This window comes from Calonectris borealis, chromosome 15 (genome assembly GCF_964195595.1).
Source record: "Calonectris borealis chromosome 15, bCalBor7.hap1.2, whole genome shotgun sequence".
In the NCBI taxonomy this organism is placed as follows: domain Eukaryota; kingdom Metazoa; phylum Chordata; class Aves; order Procellariiformes; family Procellariidae; genus Calonectris; species Calonectris borealis.
The window spans coordinates 4,644,209-4,662,923 of NC_134326.1; the positions used below are offsets into that span (position 1 = coordinate 4,644,209).

The window sequence follows — 18,715 nt, forward strand, 5'->3', positions numbered from 1 at the left end:
AACGGAACCTGGTGTGAATTCTTCTCGTCTTTGCCCCTGCTTTTGTTGTTGTTAATAAAGCCTAAAGAGCAGATGTTCAAACACAAATACTCAACGCACATTCTCAGCCAACAAACCTCTCCGATGGCACCTAACCCAGCTGAGCACTGTATCTCCTCACCACACTGACTTTTCACAGTCCAAGGAACCCGTCTCGCTGCTGTCCAGTAAATATTCTTGTAAACCAATGACACAAGTGCCAGAGGCTTCTACTGACAATTGCATGGCCCCTAGTTCCCACGTGCCAGTCTCCAAACCCAGCGGGCATTGCAGGATCCTCCCTGGTTGCTCTCGGTCTCACAGGAGATCCCTTCTGCCCAGCCTTCTCCAGCATTTACCATCTCCACCTCTTTGAATTTCCCCGATGGCAAACCAACCCTGTCATTCTGACAGTGAAACCATCAGTGCCATGGGCCATGGTGATATTTCAAGGAGAAAAAAGGCACCCATAAATCCTTTCTCACTCTGGAAATCAACTGGGTTTCTCCTCTTGGAGGCACTAACACAGCAAATCTCCAGCCGCTCCCAAACCCCCACCCCCAGCGTTCCTCTGAACTTTCCCCAAATCTCTCCCACATGAATCAATCTGAAGGCAAAGCTGGCAAAGCCTTCCAGCCCCCACCAACCAATTCCACCACCGTGCCATCAGGTCCCGCTTCCGTGCTGGTCTCCAGGTGCACCAGGAGGGCAGCTCCCAGTATATCCACTGGGAGAGGGGCTGCTCGAGTGACCGCCCGTGCTTAGCTGGGGCGAAGGCATCACCTGTCAGGCTGCCCAGCTTTTTGTGGAGCAGCACGAAGTGACCCTGTTTAGCACTGTTCTTTTTTCTCTAGGCTTGCGAGGTTTGGAGATTGGTTCAGATAAGCATCCTCAAGCTTGCATGCTTATCTGCACCATCTCCCAAACGGCTTTGATCTGCAGGATTTGGCTGCAGCTCTCAAAGTTATCTTGAGAAAGCTTGTTCTGGGGAGAGTCGTTCTTCTGATTAACAAGAAAAAGCTTTCTTAGTGACTTTGAGCATTTTCATCCCTGGCTGGAATCAGGGAGTGTAGCAATGTCTGCACACAGCGAGAAGGAAAAAGTCAAGCGAGCTTCTCCCTAAAGGTTCATTTGGGCTCAGTTGTCATTTCAGCTAAAATTTGAGATGGGTTATTTCATCATCCTTCTTTTTTCCCCACTCTCTGTTTAATGCTGCCTCACCCAACCCACCGCGCGGGTCAGTCTGTACATACAGATTCACACCTTGTGGCTTTACATCGTCCAAGTCCTATGCAGAACGTCTGGGAGGAAAGCCGGCTGGACTGACAAGGAGAGCCAGTCACCGACGGGCTGGGAGAGCTACGCGGGGCGAGGGAGAGAGATTTGGTCGGTCTAGGGCAAGCTTTACAAGATACAATATTGAATTAAATAGCTGAAACAAACAGCCCCTCTCAAAACCTCCAGTGAAGGAAACACAAGCCACACGTCAGTACGTGTTAATTGAGTTAGATGCTAATTTTCCAGTTTACCTTCTGCTTGGCAAAAGCTTTAGGAAATACTCGTTGGACTGAAAAGTATCACATTTAACTCCTGCTCTTGAAAAACGCCAGCGTGGATTCCCCCACTCTCAGCCCATCATCACCCCACGCAAGATCTCTTCCTTGTGGGAACAACGAGGGAGGAGGAAGACGACGGTATTAAGGAAAAGGAGGAATTACAGAATTAGCAGTGAAGCTTATAGTGGGGAAACTACCCCGAACATACCCTGCTGCCCTCACATAAAAGATAAATATGCATTAAAAAAACCACTACTCAGGGAGGGGAAAGAAGTGTGAACAGCAAAAATATGTACATGTGTTTTAAATAATTTTTTTAATTGTTGAGGCAGTAATACTTGGTTCATGGAACTGCAATATACAGAGAGGTGAAATAAATAGCTTATATATATATAATATATATAATATAGCTGGTTTTAAAATATTCCCTTATCATTGGTGTACTAGGTCATCTTGTAGTCACTTGAATGTATTTAGCAGCATTCTCCAGAACTGAGCATAATGCAGGATCACGGAGCCGTGACACCTTATGTCGTCAGAAAGGTTACAGAAGATCGATGCGTCGAGAACTCCACGGAAACTCAATCACTGCGGCACACACCATCTTGTCTTGGGCCGGCGTGCAGCAGACAATAAATAGATTACTGCAAAACCGGCACTTTTCGGGGCAGGGTCTCAGTAACTTTGGGAAAGAACTTTGGTTTTCTTTGGTTTTATTTATTTATTTTTAATAATTACTTTTTTTTTTCCTCTGGGGATATGCTTGAAAAGTTGTCCTTTCCAAAAAAGCGAAATAAGCACCTGTGTGTCATCAACAACAAGAAGTCAATTTAAATAGAGCAGTTCATTTTGTTTTTCAAGTCACAATAAATCCCTAACAGCTTTTCCCCAGCGTTTGCCATCTAGTCTTTTATTAATTTTTTTTATTTTTATTTTTTTTTTAAACACAATGTACAAAAATAGAGCTTCTTCCTTATTTTTAATGTAAAAATATTCCTCTGGTGCAGTTTTTTTTTTTTGTGGTTTATTATTGTGACACTGTTTTTGTCTATTTTTAACTGGGGTTGGTGGGTCGTATTCTCTTAGTCCTCTTGGTGACTGTTGTGTACTTGAAAGGTTTCTGTATCTCCACTTGCCCCTTTGGGTACCTCTTCATAAAATGTACATCTTGCTGGTTTTCCCGGGTCTTGGGCCCTTTCCGTGGCCTCCCTTTTTTGGTGAATCCAACATACCAGCCCGAATATTTTGCTGACATCAGTGCCGTATAGTTGTTTTCTAGGACTTTTTCAATGAAGACACACTCCTTGCTGGTGCCATCAGGCTGAAAAAGGAAAAAAAAAAAAGAAAAAATTCATTATCCAAATGCAAGCTCAGTGACCAAAACCCAATTTGGCATAAATAAAATCATCACATCTGGACCTTGTTTTTGGTTCAAACATTGTTAATAGGAGCCGTAACAAACATCAGCTGAAATAGAAATGAATTAAAAAAAAAACCACGAAAGCATGAGGTCATCATTTCATTTTTTTTAAACACTCCTATCCAGGGAGAGAAACATTTTTCAAAGACAACAGTTAAGTTTATCCCGTCCAGCTCCTTCAGTTGCAAGCAAAGCAAGACATTTAGCTTTGCTTTTTCCATTAGGAAAGGAGGAGGAATTGAACTCATGCCAGGGAAACATCATACTTTTAATCAGAAAAAATAAAAAAATCAGAATCTCATATGGGCCAAACAACAGCGTTGCCACTTCTACCGCTCACTTTCAATATGTTTTCCAAAATACCTTATGGGCTTGCATCCATAACTACCCAAATCCCACTAAAATCATTACAAGCCTTAGTCTAAGCCTTCCCAGTGCTTTGAAAACTCTCCCCTGCAGCATCCCGGGCGCGACACCTGGCAAATAAACCGCGCCGGGAGCTGCGGGGATGAGCCGGAGGGGTCCCCTGAATCCAACCGGTTATTTCGGAGCCGCATTGCACACCCCAGGCTTGGCTCCAACTCGCATCCCTGAGCAACACCAGCAGCAGAAAGGGCCGATCCCAGCCGGGGCAGCTCCCCGGACGGCCGGCATCCCACCGGCATCCCGCTGCGACTGCAGCTGGAGGAGGATGAGGCAGCAGCGTCCTCAGCCGTCAGACCCGGCTCCTCTGCCAGAGGGGGTGACGCAGGTGCCCGATTTTACACCTCTGCTCCCTCGGGGTTGGTTTTTGTTTGGAAGAGGGTTTTGTTTCTGGTGGCAGAGGGGACGTGGTCCTTTCCCACCTTTCAATCTCAGCCTAAAAGCAGCCACCCAGAGCTCAAGTACCCGGCTTAGGAAACCGTGTCCCTAAACGACATTCCTCGCAGAGAGAACCAGGATTAGATGCAGAACTGGAGGTCAGAAGCTCCTGAGCATGAGTGCTGCTCCCCAACCGCCCTGCAGCAAAACGCCCGCCCTGCTGGGACTCCCCCGCCGATGCAGCCTAATGCAAACCCACTGCCCCGTCACTGCCACGGGCTGCCCGTGCCCCACCGCTCGCTGGTTCGAGAGTTTGGCAAACGGCGTGTGTTGGGTTTGCGTGGCAAGGGTTTGGTAGCAGGGGGGCTACAGGGGCTTCTGTGAGAAGCTGTTAAAGCTTCCCCCATGTCCGATAGAGCCAATGCCACCTGGCTCCAAGACGGACCCGCCACTGGTCACAGCCGAGCCCATCAGCGACGGTGGTGGTGCCTCTGGGATAACCTAGTTAAGAAGGGGGGAAAAACCTGCACAACAGCAGTCAGAAGAGAGGAGTGAGACTATGTGAGAGAAAGAACCCTGCAGACACCCAGGGTGGGGAAGCAGGAGGGGGAGGAGGTGCTCCAGGCGCCGGAGCAGAGATTCCCCTGCAGCCCGTGGTGAAGACCATGGTGAGGCAGGCTGTGCCCCTGCAGCCCAGGGAGGTCCACGGCAGAGCAGATATCCACCTGCAGCCCAGGGAGGTCCACGCTAGAGCACATATCCACCTGCAGCCCATGGAGGTCCACAATGGAGCAGATATCCACCTGCAGCCCAGGGAGGTCCATGGTGGAGCAGATATCCATCTGCAGCCCAGGGAGGTCCACGGTGGAGCAGATATCCACCTGGAGCCTGTGCAGGACCCGGAGCAAGGGGATGCCCGAAGGAGGCTGTGACCCCGTGGGAAGCCCGTGCTGGAGCCAGCTCCTGGCAGGACCTGTGGCCCTGTGGAGAGAGGGGCCCAGGCTGGAGCAGGTTTGCTGGCAGGACTTGTGACCCCGTGGGGGACCCCCGCTGGAGCAGTCTGTTCCTGAAGGACTGCACCCCGTGGAAGGGACCCAGGCTGAAGCAGTTCGTGAAGAACTGCAGCTGTGGGAAGGACTCAGGTTGGAGAAGTTCGTGGAGGACTGTCCCCCGTGGGAGGGACCCCATGCTGGAGCAGGGGAGGAGTGTGAGGAGTCCTCCCCGTGAGGAGGAAGGAGCGGCAGAGATGACGTGCGATGAACTGACTGCAACCCCCGTTCCCCTGTGCCAGTCAGGGGGAAGAGGTAGAGAATTCGGGAGTGAAGTTGAGCCCGGGAAGAAGGGAGGGGTGGGGGGAAGGTGTTTTAAGATTCAGTTTTTATTTCTCATTATCCTACTCTGATTTGATTGGTAATGAATTAAACCAATTTCCCCAAGCCGAGGCTGTTTTGCCCGTGATGGTAATTGGTGAGTGATCTCCCTGTCCTCACCTCGACCCACGAGCCTTTCGTTATATTTTCCCTCCCTGCCCAGCCAAGGAGGGCAGTGATGGAGCGGCGTGGTGGGCACCGGGCGCCCAGCCAGGGACAACCCACCACACAGGGTTCGGCTCAGCCTGGAGATCTAGACTAAGGGACCCAGAGCTGGACTTCGAACGCGGCAGCATGTGGATCTCGGGCTGGATTCGGGACTCTAATTTACACAGCACACGCAGCACCGGAGGGAGCTGCAGCATGACACAATAGCATCTTTAAGGGGTTCGGCACAGAGGAAATTCTTCTCGCTTATAATCTTCTGCCAGAAAATATGTTTTGTCTAACTGCTGAGTTACTAGTGCTGTACCTAGAACGTCATGCATCGTTGTGTGCACCGGCACTTGTTTTATGCGTCAAAAGATACTGGTGAGTAGGTACAGGCTCGCTTCAGCCCTGGATGTTGTCTCAGCGCTGGGTGTTTTATGGATTCCGGACAGGGACAAGCGCAGTATGGAGCATCATACGGGACTTAATCTCAGCACAGCCAAAGGAAGCACCTGCAGTGACGGTCGGTCCCAGGCTGCAGCCGCTCTGCTCAGGGGCTCTGCTGGGCACGACGGCTGGGGCGCGGAGCATCCCTTCCCCAAGGCCAGGTCAGCCTGCTCTTTCCTATAAACCTTCCTAAAAAGTCCTGCACAATCACAGCGGAGTTTGGTGCAGTTTGTGGGAAGGGCAGGGATCGCGGGACAGGAGGGAAGCCCCCCGGGCCGAGCTGGCTCAGGCTTCCCTGCCCCTCTGATCCCCAAATAACCACGTACGAGCTAGAAACGGAGCTGCGAGATGGGAACCATCAGGCACGACAACCCAAGCTGGAGTCACGCAGGCAACAGCAGGGGAAAAGCTTCATCATCACCAGCCTCCAGGACCAGCCATCCCTCCCTGGCTTAATACCTTTAGCAGAGCTTCAATTCAATCGGTGCAACAATATGGGATGTTTACCCTAAAATCATGGTTGCACCATCCTGCCTAAAGGGTTTCCTTCCCACAGGTAGGTCTCATTAAGAGGGCAGGGAGATCAGGGCAACTTCTGCATCAAACATGCTAATCCAGGGTCTGCGTTCCCTATACGTGCCCCCTGTATTGCCATAGGACCGGCAATCTCCACGCCGGGCTAGGCACAAAGGTCCTAATTTTATCATCTACGGTTGGAAGCTCGCAAACGCTTTAATGAACGACAGAACTGGGCAAAGCTCAGTGGTTCCAGTTCCTGGGGGGGTCATTCTCCAAGCCCTGGGTTTGATCAAAGCCACATGAGTGGGGAAGGGGGAAAGCAGTCGACACCACGGGGTTCCACCAGGTTTCAATGGGAAGCCATAAAACCAGCCCCAGGTTTCTCAGGGCTCAGCCCACTACAAACCCTTCCCCAATGAATGGAGAATTTTTAAACAATACCATGGCTGAGTTTCAAATCCACCCAAACCCAGGTGCTGATGAACCGACCGGATCCGTACCGCAGGGGGAGCAGGTAATTGGAAGGGCCGTTTCCCCCACGCTCGTGGAAAGGTCCTGGATTTGAGCCCTGACCTTGTTGCTAGGAGAATTAAGGCATTTTCATGCAATTTGGGAGGTTTCCGCTTGCACTGCAATGTCAGTTTCTCATGGAAAACGAAGACTGGAATGAAAAGAAATCATGTGTGTAGGAGGGGGAAGTTATTCTATTAATAACAAAAAAGTATTTACTTATACCTTCAAATTTGCCGACAGAGCCTAAGACGGAGACAGGAGGTGGAGGAATAACAAGGTGCAACTTCAGGCCAACCTCAGGGCTAATTTGAAGTAAACAAGGTGCATGAGATAAAATAACTTCGTTCTGGAAGAGGAAGAGCTAAATGATTTGATAACATGAAATTACAGCAACATTTACAAGTACCTCGAGATAAATCAGGATAAGAACCTCACTTCCCCAAACAGAGCATTCCTGTACGTGCTAAGACACGTCAGAGACAGACAAATGATTTTCAAATACTTACAAGATGATTTTACAGCATCTGTTATAATCTCCAATAGAATAAATCACTTGCACACGTTACCTACACCATGGAAAGCCGGACCCGTGGTAATTTATTAGAGCAAAAAGCAATTTATAAGAGTTTTCAATAATTGTTAAGTGTCACCCTGTTTTCACCAGGTGCCCATCACTTAGGGTCTAATCATGTCTCTATTTAAAGGACTGCAAACCACTCAGTGGGTCTGTCACCCATCCCCTCGCTCCTCCAAAGGGAGGAGGATGGAAGGAAAAGCGAGACGGCTTTGGCCGAGCATCACTCCCTGCTCCGGCCGCCTGCGTGCCCTTCCCCAGGAGCTCCTACTGCAAAGGCTTGCTGCCGATACGGGGCTGCACCCTCTGCCGCCAACGTCAGCCGGGAGATGCTGCCAAGCTGCATTTCATACATACTTAGCTGTCAGGATGCACCTTGCAGAGCGCTCGCCCTTCGAAACGTGGAGGTTTATGTTTTGAACTGATTCTTTAAAATAAAGAAGAGTCCTTGAAAGCCTCGGAGCTGTGCAGGAACCGCCTGGCCCGGTGCGATGGCACTGCCACATGATGGGGGAGGACCCGCGCCCAGCCCCGCATCCCCACCAGCCCCGCAGAGCAGGGACAGACCCAGGGTGTCCCACACGCGCTCGGGGGACGAGCTGCTCCCACGTCCCACAGGCAACATCTCCAGCCAAGCCCCCTGCCCAGAGCGGGGCGAGAGCCGCTGCAGAGGCACAACTCTGCTCCTGCAAAAAGCACGGGCTCTCTTCAAGTCGGCACCTCCTTGTACCTGTGACAAGCCACCCCCAGATCACCGATTTTGCTCCCAGGAGCTGCTGCCTGGCCGTGCGACGAGGCCGTGCCACCGCAGAGGCAACAACTTGCAGCTCAGTTCTTTGCATAGAAATAATTCAGAGCATTTTTTGTTTAAAAAACACACCCCTAATAGCCGTGGGAAGATGCAGTAGCTGTTAGCCAGACTTCTGATAAACATCTTATAAAATGCCCGATCTAAGCGCCACCTTCCACAGAAACCCCTCGGGCATCACCCAGGTCTGTGCAGAGGCGAGGGAAAGCACAGCCGCGCCGGTAAAGCCGGGCAGCACGAAGCACTGGCTCCGGCGGGGCGTCCCCGGTAGCTGATAGCTGGGGCCAGCCCCGAGGCAGCGAGCCGCTGCCCGGTGACAAGGTGGTGGACCCGAGCGGTCCCAGTCCCTTTACCGAGCAGGGTCAGAGAGGCAGCAGCCGCCCAAGGCTCCCGCTCTGGAAAGGGATATCTCGAGCGTGGGACCGTTCACACACCGCGGGCCAGTTCCACCCCGTGCGGAGCGGAAGGAGCCGCGCTGGAGCCAGGGGCTCTCCGCGTGCCCTGAGCTTACCAAGGAGCAGCACGGGATTGTTTGCGCAGAGCATTTGGCGACGGGCTCTCCAGTACTAAACGTGAAACACGTTGAACTGACACTAAAGCAGAATTAAGTGCCAAAGCATTTGCTGCTTCTACAATTACACTCCGGAGCGCTTTGGTGCTCCTGCTCTCCTTTTTATGACCCAACTTGGTCTTATTGTAGTTTGGCTTTCTCGTTTTAAGTTCTCCAAATGGAAAGGATCAAAGGGCTCTTTGTTGTCCTAGCGGGAGCGCTCCTCCGAGCGAGGCATTACTGCCACGAACAGCTTGCTGCTCAGGGGGAATTCGCGGCAGCCTCTGTGCCACCAGCCCCAGCCAAAGCATTAGCAGGTGCAGCCGCCGCCGCCGCCTCCTCCCCATTAGCCTGCCACACTAAGCCACCTGAGCAGCTTTTTATGGGAAAGGGAGGCCGGGGCAGGTTTTCTCATTTATGCTTCACAAATCTGGCTCAGTGGGCACCGGCAAATCCAAACTTCACTCGGCTTTTACGGCAACAATAAGCTCGCGCAAGCGGCTCGGGTAACACCACGGTGCGGGGAGAGATGCCTCCAAGACTGAAAGGTTTCTCTGTTTGCAAAGATCGGGGCACAAATTAAGCCCTACGAGTGACGCTGTGTTAAGCTGTTGTTAGCTAAGCTCATGTTAAAACACTTCCCCCCGCCTCAAACGCCGCCGCAATTAGAAGCCCTCTGGGTAAGGCGACTGAAGGCGCTGGTGATGTGCTGCAAACAACAACAAACAGCAAAGAGAGGAAACACCTCTGTGAGGACCCAGGAACGCCGGCTTGGCACAGGGCGCAGCGAGACTCAACCTTTCAGGTGAGGCGGGGGTGACTCTCCTGTCCAATTGCCACCTCTCCGCGAGTTCAGCCCCCCAGGCTCAAAGTCACGTTGTGAAGATACAAGCCCTCCACACAAGCAGGATCGCTTCCCTCTGCGCAAGCCCCTTCATCCCAAAAATCCTGGAGCAGGGAAAGCTACCACTCAAACAAAAGGTTTCTAAGAGGTGTACGCACCTAGGGTTTTTGCAAGGAAAAACTCTGAAATGGACCCTTTCTGCATCCCCGCCTCCACAGACAGACAGACAGACAGACAGAGGGGGTTCCCGAGCAGTGGTACCCCCCGTGCTGGATCTCACGCCACCCCCCGCTGCGAGGTGCCCCCACTGAGCTCAGCAATTATTGCAAAGGCTGGCCGAGAATCTCCCCCTCGAACGCTGGCACTGTTAGATTCACACACTGCATTACATAGAAGAAATCCTGCCCTGTATTTCCTAAATTTTGGAGCGGTGACAGTGGGGAAGGCGTGGGTCTTCAGGAGATGTGTGGCTCAGCAGTGCCGGGAAGCCGCTCCTGAAGCATGCCCAGCTGAGGACCGAGGGCTGGTGCACCCAGCGTCACCGATACCCCCTGTAAAGCCCCAGAGCTCTTTACGCAGCACGCACCTAGGGACACGACCTTCAGGAAGCATGTCACTTCTCTGTGGTTTTGCACAAGCTCAGCTCAAAGTCAGAGCTCAGACTCGCTCTGCAGGGCTTGGAAAATCCCGAGTGGAAGAAGGTAAGGCAGGAGCTATGTTAACGTCGCAGCTTTTAGCACTGCCCTGCACCTCTCCCCCTTCACACGTCCACCCTTTAAAGGTAGGTCAGAAAGCGTGACACGAGGTGGGACCCAGCAATGCTGTGGGAAAGGTCACCCCCTCGCAGCACGGCAAATCTGAGCGCTCCGGCTGCTGGTGAGCCGGGCCCAGCCATCCTCGTGCGCTTTATAGGCATTATCAGGACAGATCCATCATAAGCATCCTGATTTTCAGCATCCTGGATTTATGGCAAGGCATCCTCACCACAGAGACACCTCTTGACCCAAATGCACATTCTTGCTCCTAGACCGGGCTGTAAATCAGGGAAGCTGCATCTATAACTGCCAAGAGTTACTCAGCTTCATGCGTGTTTCCTCCAGCTCTCTGGCCTCTGAACCTGCACAATCCTCCGAGGAAAATACTTAGGAGTCGTGATGGGCAGTTCAATAAAAGTGTCTGCCAGTGCAGCGGAGAGGTTAATTACGTATACAGGACATCTAAGTGCAGTCATGAAGCAGGGGAAGTAATACAACACCCACGCGGAGGAGGTTCTCCGAAGAGAGGGCACATCTCCATCCAGAAGCCCAGTTTCAAAGCAGCGCTGCCCACTTCTGCACCCGCCTGCCCGTCCGCGCTGGGGGTATCTCCTGTCTCCTGAGAGCACACAAAAACGGGCACGGTCTGGCACGCGTGGGATGGGACCTACGGGCTTCGCAGAGCCCTGTCCCTGTTTCTGCCCGCCACAGCACAAGCTACAAGAACCAAGGAAGGAAGAGAAGGGTTTAAAATTTTTCTTTCCTTCTACCTTTCATTCAAAAATTCCACTTTTCTAACTAATATCTGTTCAGTAACCCTCACACTGGCCTGCAGGAGCATTTTGTCACAGGGTGAACAGGAGGATACAGAGATGAAAGGAGTGTTTGTAGGGATGAACCAAGGAAGGCTGCGGCTGCGCCAGGACGTGCCTCCCAACCCGCTCCTTCCGCCGCAGGCACATTTATTGCCAACAGTAGGGCAGGAGGGCACATACCCGTAATCAGAGCAAACTAGGTTGGCTTCATCTGGAAAGATGCACATTTGGTTAACAGAAATTCCTAACTGCATCTCAGAGAACTATGAGTGCTTACTATTAATGATGAGAAACGTCAATCACTTTTTAAATGAAATTTGTGAAACCAATAGAAAATTAAGAGTTTAAGTCAAAACCGCGGGTTTCCTGCAATAGGAAGCCACTGCTTCAGGAGATCTGAAACCACAGGCAGGTTTCAGACGTGACCTCTGAGCAGATCTATGACATCTACCATTACCTGCACCTCCCTGGTCCAGTTGCATGTATGCTTCTAGGTGCTAACTGCGGTAAGAGCTGTGAAGGCATTTCTACCCACCCGTACAGAGCACAACCTGTTTGGTTAAATGCACTGCCGGGGTTTGCCGTGTTTCCTTCCAGAGCAATCATTTTCAGCCTCCACCGAGACTCACAGACTAGTCCTGAACTGTCTATAAAAGCCAACTAAGAGGAACAGCATTTCGTGTAGGCTTAAATTCATTATATAGGGACCTATGCCACTATACGAAAATAAAAAAACCCATTTGTTTAAAACATCAGGTCTAGACAATGAGTGCAGCAAGAACACAGGACTATAACAGTTGCTGACCCCATGGCAAGTCTGGTAAACCCCAGGTTTATACACATTAAACAAACATATGCACTGACTTTTTAAGTTATCGTTTCAAACGAGTGCATTCTCATTCAGCTGACATTCTGGTAGTGACACCAGTTTCCCTGGGGCAAGTTTAAATCAGTGGAATCTAGGACCAAGAAAGGTCAAGGATTGTCTGCAGGATGGCATTAGTTCTCTTCATGTCAAATTATATTATTGAGAAAAAAAGAGAAATCCCTGATCAAATCAGTGCCATCCATAAAAATGATCATCAAGAATTGTTCCAGCCTGTGAACAACAAACTTCCAGCTGTCTACAACAAATGCAAGGCTTTTGAGACTTGTCCTCCTTTAGTAAAACTTAATATCTTTAAGTACCCAAAAGACAATGTAAGAAAATGTCAAGAACAAAAATATATTTAAGCAAGATCTGCTTTTCTTTGACCTTAAATGTATTGTAATGGCCATATCAAATGGCCTATCTTTTGGTGCTGTTGAACATAGGTTTTATTCTCCATTTCAGAATTAGCCTCCATTCTCACTTCATGTCCAAAAACCATTTGAGAGTCAAGTAGAAACAGTCCGTGAAGAGCAGGATCCACCTGAATGCGCATCTCAACTGCATCCAGTTGAGGAAGACAAGGCTGCAAGGCTTTGGTGCTTGCTGCAAGTTAAATACATTGGTGTATTTGCAAAGTAACATTTAGAAGGAACATCACCCTCATCTTAGAGAGGCTTAAGACCCACAAAAATTGCATTTGGGAGGTAAGATGCTCTGAGGAAAGCAATTAAATTCAACTTGATACAAGCACAAGTTGCGTACAGCACACCCTCTCCACCCAAACAGGGTGAGGCATGACCAGGGCTCAGGGATCCCCTCTCAATAATTTTAATTAACATTTAACCTTAGGGAATTGAAATATTCCAACATGACACACAGCTGCAGCCACCAAGGAACACAGGGGATGTTAGCAGCTTTATGGTGACACTCGCTCCTTCAACACAGAAAGGATTAAATTAAATTGTCATGTAGCTTTCAAGACGGTGGTATGTTTTCCCTGGAAGGGGATATACAGCTTCCAGCCATGGGATAAGAAAAAGATTTAGAGGTCAAGCTTATGAGCTTGGTCTGCAATGTGAACTTTGACTGTGCAAAACTCCAATCTGAGAGAGGATTGGTGCTTCTTAGGAATACCTAAAGGAAAACATGAAGTTTGCTAAAGAAGAATCACAAAAAATCCGTAAACCTCTCACACAGCTCTCTGGTGACCAGACACAGGCTGGAGATAAAGACCAACGCTCACATCCTCAGGGGAACAACTGCGACTCCCTAGCATAAAACCAATATCATGAAGAAATTTTTTTTTTTAAGTAAAAGGATAAGGGATCTTTTGCTTTATTTTAGAGCAAAGACTTAAAGCATTGTGGCTGTGCTGAGAAGCTTAAGTTAACTGGAGATGGTCATATATGGCTAAAACGTGACTACAAGGACCTCTTGACCACCTGGCCTGGTCTGTGAAATGATGTATTAAGCACCGGTCCCACCTCAGATATTCCCGCTACCACCCGAGGAAGCCCTGCTCGCAGGATTCACAGCTCATGTCACGCTCATGTGACACCCAACCAAACCCACAGTTCGGTTAAAGCAAAACCTCCTGTCCTTGCTCAGCCTGAGAGGCTCGGCATCCATCCAGGGGGCTTAGAAGACTGCAAGAACTGGAGGTAGCACAGAAGGACTTAGCGCAGACCTTAAATATTCACATTATTCTTACAAGATGTTAGGTGATGTCCAACCAACACCGTGAACGTTCTGTCTGGCAAAGCAGCTACATACAAATCCAACCCCACCAGCACTGTGTGGGCTTACATGTGCTCAGTAATGTGCTCCATTTGTGAAACCCGTGACCGAAATCCATCAGAGTGTGCAGGTAAGATGTACACACAGCACTGACAACTGATCGGCAAAGGGAAGACGTTGGTAAATGCCTACGTGGTGGCATAAGCCTCTCTCTCCATTCAGTGCCACGAATACCACAGTCGTCTGGCTCAGACAGCCTTCAGGGCTTTGGCATCCAGGCTTACATGCACACACAGACTCTGTTAAGAATCGACGCAGTTTTTAACCATTTGTGAAATAAAGGGGTCTTCTCCATGTAAGCACGTTTCTTCCATCTCCTCCACCTCTTGTGCAATGCCTGAGCTCAAGCACCGCCAGCGTTCCCCAGCATTTCCCATTCTCTCTGCAAACTCTCCCATCTCTCCTTCCCAAGTGTTTAGCAGTAGCCACCAAACTGCTCTCCCTCTTGAGCACACGGAGCTTCAAAACGACCGCCGCTCTCCCTGCAACGCCAAGACCAGCCGCCTGCTACCCCACACCTCCGCAAAACACCTAAACTTCTTCCACAAAACTCATTGCCCGCATCATTTTCCCCTCTCCTTCCCACCTCCAGAGAAACTTCTGTGCAAAACACGGCTGTGAACAAGCCATCACAAGTACAGAACCAGGACAAGCCCATTGCTCACAGCAAATATTAACGCTGCAAAGGTCCAGCGAGCTCGCACAAACTCCTACCACTTTGAAGGAACCACTGCAGCATCGGAGCCTTTGTGCCAAGGCAGCCTCACTGCAATAAACCCCGGAAAGCAGTTTCACTGGGCTCAACCATCAGTGGCTGCTTGGGAATCATTACACGGTTGTGCCATCCAGAGCGAGGATTCCTGGAAAAGCCGGGAAGCGCTCGGTGTCTGACGGCTGCCTCTGCTCAAGGACGGGAGCGGTTCCTGCAGGGTTCCTGCTCGCCGGGCGTGCAAACCCAGCACGACCGTTCCCACCGCAGGCTGGGACATCTCATCCCTGTGCCGCCTGCAGCTTCACAACAGAGGGCAGAGCTCCGCAGCCCCAGGGAAGGCGCACGATGGGTCCTGGGCACCTACCCAGGAGTAACGTGACAAATTACTGTGTCCGCATACCCTGGGACTGTGTGATAACAACATCCCTACCGCGACATCTAGCAATCCCTCCTCAGGGAATTTTTCTGACACATTTCCAGCACTGTAACGATTTGAAACAGCAACAAATTCCACCAGCATCCACAAAAGTTTGAACACAATGCTTCAAGTCGCCCTGCAATGGGAAAGGAGCAGCTGTGGAAGGTTGCAGTGTTACCAAAAGCCTCATGATATTTGGGGGCTGAGAATGGAGAAGGGGGATTGCTGATTTTAGGTTCCACTTCTGCTTTTAATTTCATAAGAATCTCAGCTTCTAAGTTTTCAGAACAATAATTCAAATTTTTTTCCACTGGTTGCAGGAAAAAGCCTGATTAGGTGAATGCAGAAGATCCTAATGGCTCTACCAAAAGAAATTTGTCATCTCATTGCTTTTAAGACCTTTGCAATCCCGCAGGCCCTGATTCAAGATTTTTGGACACTTGAGGCTGGTTTCGGATCAGGTCCCTGTTCAAAGTATGACAGGGTCCAAGGTTGCTTGGCTCCAGGTTCCATTGAAGGTGTTTATTTAGATGGCTTAAACTAAAACAAACTCACAGGGGAGCGAAAGCCTGGGAACAGTTCCCTTTAAAAAAGGATCAATCCCATCCTGTGTGAAGAACCAGACTGCAGTTCAACATGAGATCTGAGCAAGATCCAGCAAAAGCCATGTCAAGTTTTGCTTTCACATGAGATGCCAAGTCAGAATAGTTTATGGCTGAACATGTCACAGAGAGATCTGCAAAACGCACGCTATTAAACCCGACACCCCGCTAATTCTGATCGTGATTTTGTTGCAAATTCAGCATTCAGCCCCAGAAATTGTTAGGTTTTACAAGCCCCTTTCAAGAAACCCGAATACTGTACAACTGCGGGAAAAATTCTGGATATGCATCAAAACCTTGAGAAACTCAGAGTTCTGCCCCAAATCCAATATGCAGTTAGGCGTGGTTTTAAACATCCAAGCTGAGGAGTGCAAACACCTCATCTACTGCATCGAAGTTCCAAACTGCAGACCTCTGAGTGCCCCTCTGCCCTTGCCACCCCCCGACATCTTTGCAGCGCATTTGGCTGTCGGGACAGACCCTGGCGCAGGCAGGCACCGAGGAATACTCAACGGCCAAATGCCACGCAGGACTTGGGCAGGCGAAGGGCATCAGGCTCGGAGCTCATCCCTGACTCTCCTTGTCTCAGGCTAACACAGACCCCTGGCTTTACAGCAAGGCGCCGGTTTCCCACCATTGGCGTTTCAAAGGTAGCTTTTCAAGAAAGCTCAACCTCGGCCTTGACGAAAGTCAACTGATGACAAAGCTGGTCCAGATACACTGATAAGGCTTTGGAGAACCCACCTGGTGTCTCCTACCCAGGTCAGTCCCTTTGTCCTACAAAGGGTGGCTCCCACTGAACCACCTGGAGCTCCTGTCACACAACACGCTCCTTCTCCTGCAAGGCCAGAGGTATTATAAAGGGCCAAGACCGCATGCATGGGCTGCAGCGAGTGCCCTCACTCTTTGATGCTGTCAGAGTTTTTTTAGCCAACTTCCCTGACTAAACACACACACGCTTCAAGAAAACCCCTATTTTAAAGCTGTAATGTAAACAACCCCAAATTATTACTATCCCCTAAAGGCTACTGCTGGCAGGCATCAGTGATAAAGCTCTGCCAGAGCAGTCTGGCATCTAGCAACAATTTGTTTGTTGTCCTGCAAAAAATACAGAGAGCCTTGCCATATGGTATTAGCAACTTTCTGGTAACATTAAGAAATATATTGGCTTGGAAAGCAGTTATCACACCAGAAAAAATCTTACGTCTCAGAGGCAGATCTATGCTGTAAGCGGTATCAGCACAGCGGTGTGATGGTCAGGGGTGGGGGAGAGGTGACGGTGGCCAGCAGAGCCGTGCCACCTCCAGCCCCCGGCGCAGACGACGTGCCCCTGGCACAGCCACGCTTCGGCTGGCAGAGCTTTTCTTCAGGAGCTGGCCCGTGCTCGAGGGCACAAGCTCAGCACTGCTCGTCTGTGCTTTGTGAGCGCCGGGAGGGCTTCAGCGCTACAGGCACGGCCTCAGCAAAGCTGTCCCCAGAAAGCACCCCAGTTACCTGTCATCGAGCTGAAGCAGTGCTTCAGCCATCCCGACCGGCCGGGGGGTCCTACCTTTCAACCAACAGCTCTTTCCCACTGTTCACATTAAGCATAGGGAAAGGAGAAATAAAACTAAACTCATTAAAATGCTTTTTCAAAAATAATGCATATATACCATAATGATTTTCTAAGAGTGCGTGTATACCAGGTCACTGAGGGTTTCTTTCAAAAACCCAAGGAGAGATGGTGCAAGTCAGCATGTGGATTTAGTGGGAAAACACCTATTTTATAGTATCGCACGCTCTCAGGCTTGAATTCTTAGAAGGAGCTGAACCGATGTAATAAGCAGGGACTTCCTGGGATACAACCTTACCGCTCTCACTTTCTGTAGAGCTGGTAGGGATGATACCTGTGATAGACCCTCGGTTCTGTCTATCGCTTTTCTAACTCGGCCCCTATTTCTGGAGTTTTCTCCGTATCCGCATCCTTTCTCGGAAGGACTCGCCCCCATTCACAGTGGTGCAGGAGTTTCCTGCAGACTCGCAGTGTCAAGATTACAGCCACGTTATGCGGAGCAGCATCGCACGGGAGCACGGCACACAACCGACAGTCACCGCCTGCTCCCGGAGTCCCATCCCACCCTGAGGAGATGGCTCCAGCACCCATCACCTGCTTCTCCTTCCTGGAAGAGCTCAAGGGGTGACTTAATGCACTGAGAGATGGAGCTGTTCTCACAATGAAACCAACGAACAATAGAGAGAACCAACAGGGAACAATACTGCTGCTGGATCTGGAAAAGATGTAATCCACCTAATGCCATGGAAGAACATTAGTGGGATTGCTTGGAGCATCTTCTGAAGAAATTTCTGGATCAAATCAAAGATGTGCTTAGCTCTTTGCCCATTCTTCTAAAATCTTCTGGATTCTTTCCAGTCATGACTTACCTTCCCTGCATCTATATCTTGCTCTGAAAACTGATGTCTCCCTTGCCACGGTCTGCAATAAGCAGCTTCTCCTCCCACTCGGCAGCTTTGCAGGAAACCGAGGTCCATTCTCCTCTGCCCTTGGCCAGTTCAGAAAAACAGGCCTATGGTCTCCTCTCCCTTTATAGCTGGGAGTGCAAAACACTCCCGTTACGGATACCGGCTCCAACCTGAGCACTAGTCAGTGCCGACCAGACTGCGTGGTCCCACGGGTGGCTCCTGGAGAACCATGGGAAATTCCCTGGCAACAGTGCCCGGGGATTAGGAGATGCTCTGATCACCACGTACCAGCCATGGGCCTTAGCAGTGCCAAGGGGAGGGACAGGGCTTTGGTCATCTTGTAACGGTGTCCACAGACCCAGTTTAAGCTTCACAGAGGTCTCTGACCCCTTGCAAATGCTCTCCTGACAAGGGGACTGGGACGGGGCAGGGGAAGGAAATCTCCGCAGCCTCCCGCAAGTCTAGATAGCACAAATTTGCTGTAAGGACAGGCGCAGCAAGAACAGTTAGAGGTGGCCAAGCTAATTAACAGCCACCTGCTCACACCCCGGGTTGCTATTCCTTGCTCCAGAGACTTGAAAGACTTATCTTTGACAACGTTTTACAAACATGAAGTCCCCACTTTATTGACATCCTTATCTCAATGCACGAGATAAGAGAAGCTGGGGCAGAGAGAAAAACCACAGAAGGACTCCCCGGGAGAACCACCTTACAA

The 18,715-nt window shown here is 50.2% G+C and overlaps 1 protein-coding gene across 1 annotated transcript in view; it reads right to left on the reverse strand.

Moving 5' to 3' along the window:
- Nucleotides 1-1,954: 1,954 nt before the first annotated feature.
- Nucleotides 1,955-18,715, reverse strand: part of FGF18 (fibroblast growth factor 18) — a 45,725-nt gene continuing 28,964 nt past the window's right edge. The window contains exon 3 of the mRNA XM_075164082.1: nt 1,955-2,895. Within this exon, the coding sequence (XP_075020183.1) occupies nt 2,629-2,895 (267 nt within the window). The 3' untranslated portion in view covers nt 1,955-2,628. The remainder of the gene's footprint in view (nt 2,896-18,715) is intronic.